The sequence below is a fragment of the Archocentrus centrarchus genome, chromosome 7, assembly GCF_007364275.1.
Source record: "Archocentrus centrarchus isolate MPI-CPG fArcCen1 chromosome 7, fArcCen1, whole genome shotgun sequence".
Taxonomy (NCBI): Eukaryota; Metazoa; Chordata; class Actinopteri; order Cichliformes; family Cichlidae; genus Archocentrus; species Archocentrus centrarchus.
The window spans coordinates 32,395,238-32,413,531 of NC_044352.1; the positions used below are offsets into that span (position 1 = coordinate 32,395,238).

General features: G+C 41.1%; 1 protein-coding gene across 1 annotated transcript; it reads right to left on the reverse strand.

Annotated features, from left to right (window-relative positions):
* Positions 1-1,939: 1,939 nt before the first annotated feature.
* Positions 1,940-18,294, reverse strand: LOC115783166 (phosphatidylinositol 4,5-bisphosphate 3-kinase catalytic subunit gamma isoform-like). Its single transcript, XM_030733856.1, has 12 exons — positions 18,019-18,294; positions 13,517-14,748; positions 11,155-11,773; positions 10,838-10,903; positions 9,721-9,946; positions 8,994-9,088; positions 8,011-8,154; positions 7,410-7,500; positions 5,336-5,466; positions 5,018-5,129; positions 4,702-4,859; positions 1,940-3,319 (listed from the first exon to the last, which is right to left on the reverse strand). Exons 1-12 carry the CDS (start codon positions 18,205-18,207, stop codon positions 3,062-3,064), a joined length of 3,321 nt encoding a protein of 1,106 aa, XP_030589716.1. The 5' UTR covers positions 18,208-18,294; the 3' UTR covers positions 1,940-3,061.

Sequence of the window (18,294 nt, forward strand, 5' to 3'; positions counted from 1 at the left end):
TTAGCACGTGGGTGTACAAACATGTAAATAGAAAAACTGACAGGCAAAAATTTCAGATGTATGCAGACAGTGACACAAACATGAGTCGTATTATCATCATTTAATGGCGGTCTTTCACTCAGACTGGGTAACAGGCACCATCCAGCTGTTGATCTCAGTAAATAAAAAAATACAGACATTCTGTACTCAAGTAGAAGTACAGATACTTGTGTTGAAAAATACTCTAGAAGAAGTTGAAGTATTGATTGAACTTCTTTACTCAAGTAAAAGTGAAAAAGTACAGGCTCTGAAATGTACTCAAAGTAAGAAAGTAAAAGTAGCTCTTTGGAGGACATGTCTACCTGCTATTTCTGTGCAAAGCTAACTGAACCTCGTGCTATTTTAATGTAATAATAAAACTTTATTACACGTGAGTACAAACTTTATTTCAATCTAAATTTGAGTTCTAATGAATGCGCTCAGCTTGAACACTGTCATGTAGAACATGAACAGAGAAAAAGAAACTTCACATCATAAACAGATCCAAGATCTGATTTGAAAAATGAAAGCTTTAAATTTCCAGTTCATCAGATGTCACTGAGCAGTCCTTACCTTTAAATATAACCTCTCCTCCTCACTTTCTCCCATCTGTCTCCATCTCTGAGTGAACTTCTCTCTCTTTCTTTTCTCTCCCTGGAAATACAGCAGCTCTTCTTTTAGCTACCAAACAAACTGTGTTACAAACTGCAGACACTTTGCGTATTTGCTCATATTTTTTGAGCATTTAGAAAAGTTGCATTTAAAATGACCTGCAACAACACCTCCCTTTATTTTTGCTCGTCTTCAGTAGCGCTAACCGCTGAGTACAGCGCTATAAATGATACATAAATGATGTGGTTTTAACTCTTTCATATCTTTGTATGCGATAAACCCCGGGGATGGATACGCCAGTACGATCGTCCCTTAATGTGTTATTGTTCCTTCATTTAGGCTCAGATCGGTTTGATGTTCGCACTATGGAAACTAATCACTTCCATGTCCCAGTTCTGTTCATTATTAAGCAGCCTTCAAAGGTATTTGCCAACTGTTTCAAGCAGCAGCATCACCTCACATACATAGATGGACCTTTTCATTAGTTTCTGATGCAAACAATGTAATCAGGATCTGCATTCTTTAATTAAAATGTCTCATCCTCCCAAAACGTACTTAAATATTTAAAAGCCTATAAAGCTGAGACATTCATTATAACATGTTTGCCTTTATTGGTAAAACTTGACATTCATTACAGACTTGGATGCTCTGAATGTTTTCAGCTAAATATGAAACTGACTGACCTCTGACCTTTAACAGTAACTCAGTGAAACATCTCTGCTGTGGCTGTCAGGGCGCTGCCATCTATTAGTGAAGCTGATCTTAGATCAGATTAAAAATAGTTAAACTGGAAACATCAAAGCAATTTTTCTGTAAACATTTTTCAGTTTTATCCAGTTATGGCAGAAATAATGAAATTCTCCATTAAAAAAAAACAAAACAAAAATGAATAAAGTGAGGTTGCTATTCCATCAATAGAGTCCATTTTTTTATATAATTATTTGAGCAAATAAACTGAACTGAATTGTCATAAACTGCAGCAGAAACAGTTTTTATTAAGTAACAAACTGGCCTGAGGTCAGCTCCCCCGGGGTCTGCTGCTGTCTCAGTCACTAACACACAGGTCGCTCAGTAAAGTCAGTCTGAGCTGTTTCTCCACATTCTTCTCTTCTCTTTCTGTCTCTGCAGTTTGTCCGTCAGGCTGCAGCTGAAGAATTAGATTTGATAAATCAAATGTAAAATTAGGATTCAGCTTCATCTGATGGAGATTCAAGTTGTGTAAATGATGACAGCAGACATGATAATAGGAATTATATATTTGATAACAAACTTTTATTCTGTTTATGATGATATCAGAGTGGGTCAGGCTGATTAAAGTGACTCGTCATGCTCCACACTGACACGTGCGATCCTCCATCCATCGGAATAAAATGGAGGCTCTGCTCTTTATTTGAACCCCAAACCATCTCTATCTGCTGCATGCAAACAGGAGTCGTGCAAGCCATGACTCTCACCAACAGTCCAGTTCAAAATGAACACTTATTAGACTTATTAGACAAGAGAAAGCAACAAATGCTCTCATTTGACTAGAATGAAACAAAACATTTTTATCTACAAATGCACTTACACAGACATCGAGTCACATGACTTTAAAGATGTCAAATGACAAGTCACATATTTATTCTTAATTTTTAATGTGATAAAAGTAAAAACGTAAGTAACTCCAGAAAACGACAAAGTCCAAAAGGCTGCAATTAGGAAACAGGAATCCGGGGGAACATAAAAAGAGGAAAACAGACGGCCAGAAAAAAAGAGTCGGGGAAAGAACAGAGTTTTAATGCAAAGGCGACTGATCGGAAATCACGGGAATAAATGATAGTGGTACAGAAAAAAAAAAAGAAGGGGCAAGGAACAAAGGCAGGAAGTAAATAGGGGCAAAATAAGAGATTACAATGCAAGCACAGCACTTTAGACTAATGTTTCCCAACAGTGTGCCGTGGCACATAAGTGTGCCGTGAGAAATCATCAGGCGTGCCGTGGAAGATTATCCATGACTGGTTGTGACAACAAAACAGGATTATTTTTAAACTTTTTAAATGTGTCCACCAAACTGAATGGAATTGGAAATTTCCTTTTTATTTATTTATTTTTTTCTGGTTAGATCTCTAAGTACACAGTATCTTATCAGTTTGTTTTCATTTTTTCAAAAGGCTAGTCTTAATTTTTACTTTAGGTTTAGATATCTGTAACCTTGGTACAGATGTTACAGTTGATTTTAACAATAAACTGCTGATTTCAAGTGTTTACACTGCAATTAGGACAAAATGTAAGTTGTTTATACACGACAGTTTTCCATCATCGAACTGCCTATAACAACAGCGGCAGTGGTAGCTATTACATAAACATAAAAAAATACACATGCTGTAATATTAAAAACCTTCCACAGAAACACTTCCACTTCCTTCATTCCTTCAGAGCAGAATGCAATCCTCTATTTAATGCCTCCCACCATGTGGATCCAGAAGTTGGCCTGCACAGTCCATCCCAGCTTCTCACACTCAGAGATTTGCTGGAGAAAGTGCTCCCTGGCGTCTGCCTCAGACTGCTCCTCCTGGAGTGCCACACGCAAGTAGCGCATGTCCTCAGCAGCACTCAGCTCTGGGATACCAGTGAGCAGCATGAGGGAGAAAAGAGTCACCAACAGACGCGAGTGGGCGCGCAGGGACAGGTATGCTTCTGTGCAAGTGTCCTGGGTAGGTGTTGGAAGCAAGTAAAGGCAGACAGAAAAAAAAAAGGGAAAAACTCTCATAAGAAAATATATGCACAAAGATAATAGAAGAAACGCAACTGGCATTTAGATCTTCTATAGTTGTTAAAGGTAAAAAAAAGACCAATTTCACAAGTTCTAAGTACTTATGAAAATAACTGATGAAACTCCACCATTCCACAATCAGACAGGTTTTGTAGAAATGGAGGAAATTTGAGGGGTGGAGCGTATCCCAGCTGACATAGGGTGCGAGGCAGTGTACACCCTGTACAGGTTGCCAGCCTGTTACAGGGCCAACACAGAGAGACCTATGGGAAATTTAAAGTGACCAATTAACCTAACTGCACATCTTTGGACTGTGGGAGGAAACCGGAGTGCCCGGATAAAGCCCACGCAGACAGGGAGGGCGAACATGCAAACTCCACACAGCGAGAGGCCCAGGCCGAGGCGGAATCAAACCCAGACCTCCTAATTGTCATTCTATCCGTGAGGCAGCGGTACTAACCACCATGCCACCGTGCTTAAGATATTCATTTTCAATAAGACCTAATAAGAGTGCTGCTGTGAGCCACAGGCAAGTGTTGATTTAAAAAGCACTGAGAGGTTTTTATGGCAATTGTTAAAGCATTTTAACACAATTCCTATCCAGTGGGAGGTGCTGCAGGAGTATGGGGTGTGTGGCCTGTTGTTGCAGACCATCCAGTCCCTGTACAACCACAGCGAGAGCTCGGTCCATATCGTTGGCAATAAGTTGGACTTGTTTCCTGTGAGTGTTGGACTTTGCCAGGGCTGCCCTTTGTCACCAATTCTGTTCATAAATTTTATGGACAGAATTTCCAGGTGTAGCCTAGAGCAGGGCTCCTCAACTCCAGGCCTCGAGAGCCCCTGTCCTGCAGGTTTTAGATGTGTCCCTGATCCAACACATGTGAATCAAATGGCTGAATTACCTCCTCAGTATGCAGTCAAGTTCTCCAGAGTCCTGCTAATGACTTCTATATTTGACTCAGGTGTGTTGAAGCAGAGACACGTCTAAAACCTGCAGGACAGGGGCTCTCGAGGCCTGAAGTTGAAGAGCCCTGGCCTAGAGGCAGAAGGCTTCTGCACTGGTGGCCTCAGAATCTCATCTCTGGCCCTGGGGCAGACCCACGACATGCTGGAGAGATTATACCTCTGGCCTCGGAATGCCTTGGGGTTCCGAGGCCAGGGTACCCCCGGATGAGCTGGTGGAGGTGGCTGGGGAGAGGGAGGTCTGGGCTTCTGTGCTTAGGCTGCTGCCCCCACAACCCAGTCACAGATAAGCAGAAGAAAATGGATGGATGGATGGATTTTAACACAAACCTGCACAAATAATAAAGCCATCTTACCCTAAACCGCTGAAAGTAGAGGCTGTTGCGACTATTGACCCTGCCCATGACATACAGGAAGTCAGGTGTGAGAACAAAAGGTGCACGCTCCCTGCTCACGCCAAGAAAGTGCTTCCTGTTACCCAGGATGTGTCCGAAGTCAATGTGAAACAAGTTCCCTAGGAGGCAAGACTATTTCAGTTTTTTCTGTTCAGTCAATTCATTTGTTCATTCATCAATTCATGAATTCATTTTCACCATGTAGCTTGTCTCATGATAAGTAAAACCATCAGTTACCAGAAGGTATGATAACAATAGCCAATGAAGTGCTGCATACCATCCTCTGTGATCATGATGTTGTCATTGTGTCGATCGCCTATACCCAGTACATAAGTGGCCACACAGTAACCGGCGCAGGACTTCACAAACTTGTCCACAGTCTTGAAGTGCTGCAGTCAAATTAAATCACAGTCTAACTGGAAGGGGTGATGCATACCATATATGTATGAATTATAATCCTGTCACTAGTCAGTATAAAAAAGATTCATGTTTTAGTGTTTTAGACATTTTTAGAAAAAATTGTAATTACTTAATATTTATCTAAACAAGACCAATAACTGAGAAAAAAAACTGCCATTGCCTTTGATTTACTTACAATTTCCTGGAGTGGACACTTGGACTTGAGCCACTCGAACAGAGCGTTGTTTTTGAAGGCTCCTGTTGTTCCGCCTTGGCTCCTCTGGACTGCAGCGATTGTCGTTGCATTCCTCACAATCTCAATCATACCTGATGAGGATGATGTTGATAATATGACATTTTCTCCATCACTTTTTAAAACCACTTTAAATACAGTAAACTAATTCTAGAAAAAAAATAAAAAACATCACGTTAAGATTATGTTATGATTCATAATTATCAACATTTTCCAAAGCATACGATGGGGGAGGGGGGTTAACACCTAGGGTACGCATTTCAAATTGTCAGAAAATGTCGGCCAGTCTCTGAAATTTGGGCGCTGTCGCCTGAAAGTCAATGGCAGCGGCATCCATGCCACTGCACTATTGCGTGGTCTGCTGCTATATGGCCTCCGTTCTGTCAGGTCAGTTCAAAGGCCTCATTGAATTCTCTAAAATAGGCATCATCGATTCCCAAAATGACTCTACTGACGATATTAGACATTAACAAGCTGTGAGTGCAGCGCAACAGGTGTGGAAAGCAGCCAAAGCCGCTGGAGATAAATTCGACAAGAAAGTGGAAGCATTGTTCCAAAGATGGAAACCGTACGCAGTAAACCGCAGAAAACCATGATGGATTTTATTCAGAAGGTATGTACATTAATTCTGTATGTTCCTGGTGTGTTTTCATCTATGCAGGCCCTTATATTCATGCATAATCTGGTGATTGGTGGCTGTCACTGTGGATAACTTTTGTGTAACCAAACTCGCTGTTGGCGGTCTTGAAAATTGCTAAAAGTTGCTAAAGGACGAATTGAGGTCCAGGGGTGGGGGTGCTGAAGAAAGGTCAGGGCAATGCCAGAGCATGGAACGGATCCAGTACGAGCCCTGTATGTACACAAAACACGGTGACAGCGGAGTTTTCAGGTTTCCGGTGTTGTGTCAAAAAGGGATTTCCTGTTTTTTTTTTTCTCTCGCTAGATCCTTGCACTGTAGTATCATTTCACGGCAATTTGCAATCTCTCACCGGACACAGCCAGTTTCATTCACAATCTGCACATGCAATCTTGCGACGGTCCTGTTCACCTTGATTTTGCAGTGACATAGAAAGCAAAATGGTGACCAGAGTGAATGCGAGGGGGAAGAAGCAGAAAAGGGGAGCACAAAAGGACAAGTTCAGGCTTCTTATTAAAAATGTGATGATGGATATTCAAACAGACGAGTGCTTTTAGCAGCTGATTGGATCGATAAAAAAATGGGATTATAATATTTTTGTTGTGCACCCTTTTTACCAATTTCTGCAAACCCATTAGTGAGAGGAAATGGCTCCCTGGGACACGCTGAATTCATGATATATAAGTGTAAGTTTGCTGGTTTACGTGCAAAAAGAATTATCTCTCATGTTCTAGAAACTAATAGTCCTGCGTTGGTCCTACATGTGTAACCGGAAATCCCCTTGAACTACCTACACTGTAACACAACGTAACCTGACGTGCACCTTTTGAGAAATTTAACTACACATCCACAAGGATTGTAGTTACCGCGTAGGCTTCATAGGTGATTTCCAGTTACCTGTAGAGACTCGAGGCAGAAGTCTAATTCAGGCCTAACTGTTCACCATCAATCAAGTGGGCATGACATTTGGCATTTAACATTAGCAAGCTCATTCTAATTGGCTAATGTCACTGTTAGCTAATTAGTGGGCAGTTTACAGTAAGATCCACCCCTTTCTTTTCACATCACTCAAACACCAAGTTGGCAAATGGGAAAATACTCTTGAGGTTTCACGAACAGGACTTCACAAACAAGAGTGTTTTATACTGTTTATGGATTTATGCCACCAACACAGTATCGGCTTACTCTTTAAAACAAGTACAATAAGTATTTGCTTGAACTTTATAACAAACCATCCAAACCATAGATAGCTTATACACCAGCTATTAACTCATTAGCAAACATTATTAAGTATAACTTCAACCATCACTACTAAATAAAGCCATCCAATATCAACTATGGGAAATCTGAGACACTGTTAAACTGTACTGATGTTGATACCTATGTTTTGCCCTGTGGAAATGCAGCCATATGGAATTAGATTGAGGTCCAGCGATTTCTCCTGCCAGATGGAGTCCATCAGCACCAGCGTCTAAACAGAAATACATAAACATCAATGTGTCTCTTCATCCAGATGTAAATTAACTACCAATGACACTTTCACTGAGGTTGTTTTTTTGTTTTTTTTTTAAAGAAAAGTACAGTTGTGAATCATCAGCATAACAATGGTAAGAAATACCAGTGCTATTAAGTAAATAACCCAAGGAAAACACAGATAATGAAAACCAAGAATTGATCCCTGAGGGACAGAGGAAGGAGAGGAGCAAATGAAGAGATATACTGTAGCTATTAATATGACTTCTGAAGTGTTGGTCAGATGAGTATAATGAAAAACATTTGAGAGCAGTACCAAAGATGCTAAACCATTTCAACAATCTGTCAATCACAATGCACTAATCAGTGCTCCAGATAATTCAAGAACTAAAACAGCACATTCACCTTTATCTGAGCACAGAAGAAATGAATTCACAAACACAAAGCATCAGCATTCTTCTATGAGGAAGATCATTCAAGTAATGATGGTAAAAAAGATCTATTTGACCTGAATGATCAGCATGTCCTGTCTAAGGTCGTCGCCCTCTTTGAAGATTATTCCAACAGGTGTTGCACAGGTAGGCGATGGCATGGGAGAGAACTCCAGCCACAGAGGCTTCTTCTTTGAGGCCATTACTTTGCATTTATCCAGCTGCATCAGAGGGATGGAAAGCAGACCCATTTGTTTATGTGGCTTTTTCCCCCAAAGCCTTTTTGATTTAATTCAAATAAGTGATGACATATTTGAGTATTATTGAGAGAACTACTTATGTCTTCTTTCCTTATTGTATTGTGCTGTACTTATTGTAAACACGAAATACAGAATATGTAAGAATTTTTCATTTTTTTCACAGTTCTTGTCACATTACCTTTATATTGATTATGACCTTGAAGCTTACAAGAAATTCATTTTAAAAAATGGCCAAAGAGCAATTCATTGGAGATTTGTGTGGCCATAAAAAATGTACCGTAGAATTGACAACATTTTCTCAACAATATTCAAAGCTACAAGCCTATCAAGCCCTGACTTTCCTAAATTCAAGCCTGGTAGGGGTCCTTGGGGTCTAGTTCCAGGGGTCTTTTGGTGCTAGCTTTGTGTTCTCATCATAAACTGTGTAAGTTGTGTCTGTTATAGCTTGTCCTTCCAATTAAAGTGTGAATCTATCTGCCTCCAGCCCTTACCCTCAAACAACAACAAACAAACAACACTTTTACTATTGCTCTGTGCAGGGAGTAAAATTGTAACCTTGCACAGATCATATGCAGAATCATGTGCAGAATCTCCTAATTCTTGCTTTTAATCAAGAGGCTGATCTCATATGCTGTGTATGAATAATGCACATGGTAAACTTGGAACATAAGGGTAAACCACACAAAAGACTCAACATGTAGTATTAAAAAAAACCCACAACTAACATTTTAATAAACCACATTTTCACATAACTGTAAAGCTCAATAAGCAAACAGAGACAGACGGTTAGCAAAGCTTACCAGGATCCCTCCGCATTTAATGCGAGGGTCAAAGGGCAGCAGGAATTCATTTGGCAGGTTTTTGGCTCTAAGGAGTTCCTGAAGCTTGAGGGGAGCTACAACAAGTGTGAAAGACATAATTTAATGATATCAGTGAATTATATTTCATATATTTATATTTGTGTACATTTTGAGACAAACTGGGCCAACTGTATTTGGTCTGTATAATCACCACAAACTACTTTTAGTCAATTACTTGGGTTTCAAATGTCCTTCAAAGGGGACCTGTTGTCCTCATTCCAAGCTCCATATTATTACTATTACTGGATTCTCCTAGTCCAGCTCTGCATTATTTACAGTTCAAAACTATTCTAACTTACCTTAGCTTGAGCCTTGGTGTAACCCCTTTGTTCATTCACTTCCTGAAAATCTGTTTAGCTTCGGTTCCTCTCTTACTCACATGGATTAAATACACACATGCTGACCTTATTTGAAACTTTAATGTGGCCATTGTACCAGTATTATATTAGAGAAAATAGAGGAAAGAATAATAGGTCCATTTTAAATTAACTCAATTCTGTATTTTAAAAAATGGAGCTCTCCAAAAAATGTTCCCTGTCATGTTCCAGTGAAATTCAACTTATATTCATGAACTGAAACTCAAGGATAGTCTTTAAATAGTTTTAAAGACCAATACATATTTTGATGTGATTATGACATATTAGTTCAGAAAAATGATGTTTCCTACTTGTAGAATCAAGGTTAGTCTTGTCAGGGTACAAGTTTTTAATGGAGACAGCGGCATCTCGTAGGGCCTCCACAGCCTGGACCTGCTGGGTGAAGCTGTCGAGCATGGCCTGACCACAGCCCAGCAGGTAGGCCTCCAGGATCACAGCCATGCGCTGTCGGAAGTACAGACACCCTGCTACCTCACTGCGGACGTACCAGAAGAAGAAGTGTCCGATTCTTTTGCTCTGCAGTGAAAGATGTGAGTGAGTCAGAAAGCAGGATACAGATGTGGCTGCAGTCCACAGCTTACTGTGTAAAAACCTCCATCATAGCTCCAGCACTCTGAAAGGCTGGACATGTAAAAAATCTGAAAAAATGATTTTCATTAAAGCCCCAAATAGTAAAAATACTCAATCAGACAGGTGTTTTTATCAAGCAATGTTGTTTAATAAAGCACCTGTTTGAGTTTTATTCAGAAAAAAAAACTTTTTATGACGACTGTGAATGAAAACACAAACGATCTAAATTAAAAACAAAATCTGAGGCACGTTCAAGCCTATCGTGAGCTCTGAGGTATTCATAATTGTGGCAGCTACTTTTGTGTTTTGTATATGAAGTCTGAGTTGACAAAAGTTTTTATACCACAGGTGCTGATCAGCAAGCCTAAGGAGAACATAACAGTGCTTTATATTATATGCAAGTGTTTCTTTAAGTGGCTTTTGTGCTGTCTATCTTCATTAGGAAAAAACAACCTGTTTTGTCTAATAAAACTATTTATGGGGTGGCTGTAGCTCAGTAGGTAGAGCAGGTCACCTACTGATCGGAAGGTCAGGGGTTCGATTCCTGGCTACTCCAGGCTACATGCCAATGTATCCTTGGGCAAGATACTTAACCCCAAGTTGCTCTCCGACCGTTCCGTCGGAGTGTGAATGTGTGTGGATGTTATATAATTAAAAAGCACTTAGCTTAGTTAACATGGAAGTGCTTGTATGAATGGGTGTGCATGGGTAAATGTAAAAAACGTGTTGTATAAGCGCTTTGAGTGCTCTGAAGAACTAGTCCATTTACCATAACCTAATGACACCCTTATCTATATGACATTACACAACATCAACAGTGAATGCTTCATGACTCACCCGCAGTGCTCTTTGGATGAGGAACCGAGCGAGGAAACTGTCATGATAAGGTTCCACTTTTAGGGTCTGTAAGAGTTAAAGGTGAAGTGCAAACTAATGGTCACACATTAATAGTCTCAAAACTTCTTTTAAATTATATGTGTGTGTGTGTGTGTGTGTGTGTGTGTGTGTGTGTGTGTGTGTGTGTGTGTGTAGGGGTGGGGTGGGGGGGGTAGTAATCACTTAGAAAACGGTCAGTGTTAGACTGGATGACAACAAACAGTTCACTTTTGGCAATATGGATGAATCTGTTTATCTGTGTAGACACAGCCACATACCTGCACCAGCTGAAGCAAATACTTCAGCACATCATCATTGGACAGGCTCTCCAGTCTCTGGACCGCCAGTCGCCTGGCAATCTCATCAGCATAATCCATGCTTAGTAGCTCCAGGGCCACTGTTAAATCCAGTTCCTCAGGATTCCAGTTTCCCAGTAGCCAGTGCACATCTTCGACCACTCTGCGGCTCATCCAGTCAACACTGCGCAGGTAGTGGGGGAGACTGGAGGAATAGCGGATGCTCTCCTCTCGAAACCTTCTGAGACCTGCCGTTCTGGTATCGCTGGTTGAAGACGGGGATCTAAGAGTTACAGTTTCAGGCAATTTTGCTTGCAAATACGATTTTTTGATAGGCAAGGGTGGGGGAACAGTTCTACAAGATTCTTGAGGCTCAGATTTGGTGGGGGTGGGACTGTCAGAACATTCAGAGTGGCTGATGGTATTTGGGACGACCACAGGGAAGCTGTAGCGATCAAGAAGGAAGCTGATAGCCATGGAGTCAGCTATGTCTGGGTTTGTAGCAGATGACAGCTTGTCTGCCTGGTAAGTGATGGCCTCATCATCCAGGCCAGGGTGGGACCACATGTGCAGTGTGTGGGGGCCCTGGCTCAGAACGGACCTGCAAGGATAGGTGTACCAGGTTGAGATGAATAATAGTTAATTTTATAATACTGCAAAAAATGACTTGAGAAAATGGTAAATGGACTAGTTCTTATAGAGTGCTTTTCTACTCTAGCAGAGCACACAAAGTCATTTATACAACACGTTTGAATTTACCCATTCATACTAGTACTTCTTTCTACAGCTAAGTGCTTTCTGTCCAAAATTCACACACATTAATACTATGGCAGTTGTATTGGAGGGCAACTTGGGGTTCAGCATCTTGCTCAAGGACACTTTGGCTTGCAGACTGTAGTAGCCAGGGTAGCCAGGGATCAAACCACCAACCTTCCAATTAGTAGATGACTCGGTCTACCTCCTGAGCCACAGCCACTCCCAAAAATATTGCCTCAAATGAAGAAAGTGGATATAAGGGCACAGGAAGAGAAGCCAGATCAAGTTTAGCAATGATAAATACAGATCTCAAAGCCAATTTTGACACTAAGCTTGATAACACATGCAGACATATGCAAATGTTTTGCAGCTGTAAGTACAACCACTCACATGGGATTTGCAGCATCTGCAAAAGAGTAGCTCCCTACTTGTAAACACATTCAACTTCATAAAGTGATTAGCTCTCAATTAATTCATCATGACTTGTTGTGCAGGTAAATGTGTTGACATTTTCAGAGCTGATATACTTTGGCTACATCTGAAATGCCATACAGTACATAGGTGTGTCCAAACTTTTGACTGGTAATGTATTTAGGACATTAAAATAGTAGATTTATTTGTGTGCCTGAAATCTATTAAGCCCATATTATAGTACACCAAATATGTAGTGGGGAACATGAGAGTGTGCAAGAACAGGACATGACTATGACATAAAAACCCAACAGTGCATTTCAGCATGTGACCTTGTAACTTAGCTGGAAAATTTTGGAAGTATTTTGCAGGCTCACATTGGAAACTAGCTAGCTTTACAGAGGAGACAGGAGACTTTTAAATGACCATATTATCACTACTTGATATCGTAACACTGCTGAATATAGCACAAATTGGTAGATCTGGGGGTGCTAGAGACTAGCCAGTGGAGTGAGACTGTTTCTTGCTGAGCTCCTTTTCAACTTTACTTTGTTAAAGAAAATGAAGCAGTATTTTATGTTATTGAAGTGCACCTATAAGCAATGCACTTTTTGTCCATTGTGATGAATCTAACCTCAGAAAATATAAATACCAGACCCTCCAGCAAGAATCTGCACCTCCCCATACATACCAATATTGGAGAAATGAATGTAGAGGAGCTTAAATCCGAGATCCTCACTGATTTGAAAGCTGCACTGTCTGCTTTTGTCACCGAAGAGTCTGCTGATCTTAAGAATGAGCTGCAAGTCATCAGGACTGAGTTAGCAAATGCTATATTAGCTCACAATGAGACTGACCGAGTGAAATCTGCTTTAAGACAGTGAGAGTGGTGTATCAATATGGTCAGATACCATGGCAGAGTCACAGCCTACCATATAGAAATAAAAGAAATATGTGAGGACATGAAGGGGAGGGTGTGCAGGTGTAATATCCAAATACTGGGGGTCGCAGAGAGCCTGGGATCAGTGCTGCTTTCCATTTACCTCAGAAGTCGGATGTTGGATCTGGGAGTTGGCATCACTCCCGAGTTGAGCGTGTTCGTGCATATGCATGTTTTTCTCTTATACTGTTAATAAACTTAACTTGTTTAACTAAAAACAGAAGAAAAAAAACTTGCCTGTGATCTATGAGGAGAAGGTTGACAAAGTAGAGCACCTTTCCTTTTCCTTTCTGCGTGTCTGGTATTTTGTTGACTGAAGGTGATGTTGGCTTTTGGAACGAAGCTTTTGTGTCTTTGTTCACTGATGGCCTTGAGTCCTTTGTTATTGGAGACATATCACTAGGACTTTCATTAATAGTGAGACCCAGCTTAGCTCCACGTGGCAGATCCCTAAGGAGAAAATCAAAGTCCAACCACTCATTCCACAGCACTTCATCTTCAAAGGCCTTGGAGAAGGAGCACACTGAAGAGAGGACCTTGTTACCATAGAGTATGGATGCTTCAACATAAACAGACTGAGGGCATTTGCTTGGAAGCTGCGGGATGTCAATACCAAGCAATTTGACTCTGAAATTTCTTCTGCAGTCCCACAAAGATATCATGAAGATGTCATCCAAATCCTTTCCTTCGAGTCTGAGATCATCGTGAGAACTGAACTGGCCACTGAAACCATCAACAAGTGGCCAGTCCACAAATTTGACAGCCTCTGAGGCAAGCTGCGACATAGGGACAACAGAGAGATGGAGCTCTTGGTTGGTTCTCAAACACTGTCGAACCCAGAGGAAATCACACAGAGTGTAGTCTCCAGATAAAAACTCCTCCCTCCCTGTAACTTTCAACACAAGATCATCAAAACTCTCACATTTAACTCCTTGGGCCTTCGCCACCCTTTCAAAGACTTGAAGAAGGAGTTCTGGTGTTGTGCTAAGCTCAGCCTTTATGCTGAAGCTGATCCTGCTCATGTAGTGGAAGGTGACAGGCAAGTCTCTGTTCAGCCATTCTTGTAGGTCATCTGGTAAGGAGGCATATGTTATCCAAGGCTCTGTGGCATACAGCTTGTTATCCCGATTCTTCAGCTCTTGTTTTCTAGGAGCTGCCAGTTTCCTACGGGTGAAGGTGAGTTCACCAAGTCGATCTGATGCTTCTTTCTCGAGGTCGTGTCCAATCAGATAAGTCAGGCACTGCCGTTGTTTCTCCTTCTCCTCTGGATCAACTGCCACAGGTGGTTTAACCAATATGCGTGCTGTTAGGCAATGAGGGTCATCATGTGACCATGGAATGTCTAATGTCCTGATAACCTGACAGTCGTCGTAGGCTTCATACCAGTCACCACCTCTGGCATACAGCAGTGTGTATTTCTCAGGGTCCAGTATCGCAAAAGGGTCTGGATGGCAGTTTTGCTCCTGTGCCTGAAAACATAGGGTCATATACATATAAATAAATAAATAAATAGTTTGGTCACCATAGTTTAATACAGTACTGTTCAAAAGTCTTGAGCCACTTCACATTTCAAAATACAGTGCTCAAAAAAATTAAAGGAATACTTTTTAATCAGTGAACAGCATCAAGTCAATTAAACTTCTGGGATATTGATCGGGTCCGTTCAGCAGCACAGGGGGTTGCTAATCAGTTTCAGCTGCTTTGGTGTTAATGAAATTAACAACAGGTGCACTAGAGGGACAACAATGAGACAACCCCAAAACAGGAATAGTTTTACAGGTGGACACTGACATTTTTTCCCTCCTCATCTGTGACTGCCCAGGAACTTAATTCAATGTAATTTTATAGATATAGTGACAAATCACGACAAACAGTCGCCTCAAGACGCATTGTGATGCCCTGGTCCAGATTTGGTAGGAGATCCCCCAGGACACCATTCGTCATCTCATTAGGAGCATGACCCAATGTCTTCAAGCATGCATACAAGCACGTGGGAGCCATACAAAGTACTGACTACCATTCTGAAATGCTGCAATGAAATTTTTTTCAATTTTTTTTTTTCAATTTGATTTGCAAGCTGTCTTTGAATTCAGCCCTCTATGGGCAAGGTGGCGGTGTGTATAGTCACAGTGGCTCTGTGCTCTCTTTTTTGGTGCTATGTGAGATTATTTATATGGTTGTGTGTAGGTCAACACATCACCATTATGTTGGGCGAACGTCATTACATACAACCAGCACAAACTCCTACAGATATGAACACAAAGTAAGTTGGTGGTTATGACCGACTTCCTCCGCTCCCACAGCATCCCAGCAGACATTGCCAGACCACTCGACTCTTTGTTGTTCATCATCCCCTTGATGAGGATGCATCAGGACTAGGAGCAGTATACCTTAGCTGTTCTGGACTACATCAAGTTCAGTACTGGCACTGTAACTGTGTACAAGAATAGCTGGGTTTTTCAAAATAGAAAGCCATGGATGAATGGAAAGGTGCAAATCTTACTCAGAGAGAGGAACATCGCCTTCAGAGCTGGTTATGGGGCGTTTTACAGTGCTGCCAGAGCCAACCTGAAGAGCAGCATCAGGGAGGTCAAGGCTACGTATAAGAGGAGAATTGAGGACTGTTTCCAGAGCCATGACTTCAAGCAGGTGTGGCAAGGTGCTGAAGGTCTGCACAGCTCAGCTGGCTGGTATTTTTTATCAGCGTTTTTAACCAGTCCCTGAGTCAGGTTGCTGTTCCTCCCTGCCTGAAGTCCCCATCCCCAAGAAGAGCACCATCAGTGGATTGAATGACTACCATCCAGTAGCACTAACACCAATTATTATGAAGTGCTTTGAAAAGCTTGTCCGGGCTCACATCATCTCCAGTCTCCCCCCCAGACTTGACCCCCACCAGTTTGCCTACAGAGCCAACAGGTCCACAGAGGACGCCACAGCCCTCCACTCTGCTCTTTCTCACCTGGAGCGGGGGGTGGGGGACTATAATCTGCTGCTCTTTGTGGATTTCATCTCAGTGTTTAGCGCCATCCTTCCTGGCAGACTGGTGACTAAACTGTCTGACCTGGGAATACCACACTCCACCTGTCTTTGGATCAAGGAATTCCTGATAGACCGTTCCCAGAGGATTAGCGTAGGCCCCCACCTCTCTTCAGCCATCAGCCTCAGCACTGGCTCTCCACAGGGCTGTGTGCTGAGTCCAGTTCACCCTCTACACACAGAACACTGCCCCCATGGTCAACTTCATGTAGATCTCTGGACTGCTTCAATTGCTTTGCTCTTTTTTTTTTAATCTCTCCCTTGACTTATCAGGGTCTTGACCATGACCAAAAGCTCAACTACAGGTGTTTGAGGATATTAACATTGTTACATCTGATGGCATAAGCACTGAAAGGGTATGTGAGTATATGGATAGATGACAAGCTTCTGTTTAATGTACATATTACAAATCTTATTGAGAAGCTCAAAGTGAAGATCAGCTTTTACTTTAGAACTAAATTTTGCTTTTCTGCCAAAGCTAAGAAAAAACTTGTGGAAGCTACATTTTTGCCTGTAATTGATTATGGGGATACATTGTATATGTCATGGCAGGTAGTGTGACAGACAGAGATGGACCCAAATGCAGGACTCCAAAAACAGATGTAACTTAAAAGGTATTTATTAAAGAACAAAGTGAATAACAAAAATCCACTTGGGAGCCAGACTCACTACTGCATTCGTTACGTGTTGGTGGGTTGGCCATCACTGACAATTTGAAGAAAACAGCACTGATATATTTTCCTTTATACAGTAAAACCATTTAATGTAACCTTACAATTTAGCTCGGTACTCTTTGTCCTCATACCAATAGTTACCAGCTACGCTCTTCAAAAAGGTTGCCTTTTGATGTACCTAGAGCTATGACAGATTTAGAGATTTCTTATTTTACACCTTGGTCATGGAATAATTTACAGAAGGACCTCAACTTGAATATACCTCTATCTGTTGGTGAATTTAAATGCATAATAAGGAATACAGTGAAGGAGACTTGTGGATGTGTCTCTTGAGACACTATGCTTTAATGTTTTATATCATGGTTATTTTATATTGCATATTGTTTGTGACTTTTATTTTTTTATGTTGTATTTATAGTATATTGAGATGTTTTTGAGTTTATATGGCTGCTATTTTGGCCAGTCTCCCTTGTAAAAAAGATTGCGATCTCAATGGGACTTCCTAGTGAAATAAAGGTGAAATTAAAAAAAGCCAGTCAGTACATTCCTTGAGTTTGAGAAAGTTTTGACTTTTTTTTTTAAAAATGCATCAGCACCTCACGAGCAGGGCCAAAATGAAGACTTTAAAAACCACAGGCTGTAGATGCAAGACAGATGTAACAACTATTATATCACTTGTTGGTTTCTGGATTCAAGTTTGCCTGAAGCAACTATACCTGCACATACATCAGTGTATTATCACTCATGGTTATGCTGCATCCTTAATCATTCCCTGTTTTATTGTTTATTTAACCTTTGATGAGACCATAATGTACAGCATGCTGTACTGAACCCAACTTAAAATTACCAATTAGCACCAAAACCCCATCAGGAAAATAATTATTGAGCTGAGTGTTATCATAATCATAATGGCTCTCCACCCTGGCCATTAAAAAAAGCAGTTTTTAGGGACTTACCAGAACTACATCCAGTTAAGACTTCAACAAAACATTCTTTGCACAGTAGGCCGTTCAGTATGGGTTTGCATACCTGCATACAGATGTGTAGCCTCAACTGGTAGACGCTGCACTGTGCAGGGAGGATGACTGACACCGACTCATAGCCGATACTGATATTCTGATCCTCATCACCAGACTGAAACTCACAAATAAACTTCAGGGTGTTCTCAGAGCAGCTTTGGGAGTGTGGACGGGCAGGTCGATTCACCACAGCCTCCATTGAGTCTTCACAGAGAGCAAAACTTACACAAAATTTAGATTTAAAAAAAAAATTAAAGTTCTATTTCTGCAAAGCCAGGCGCTGGTT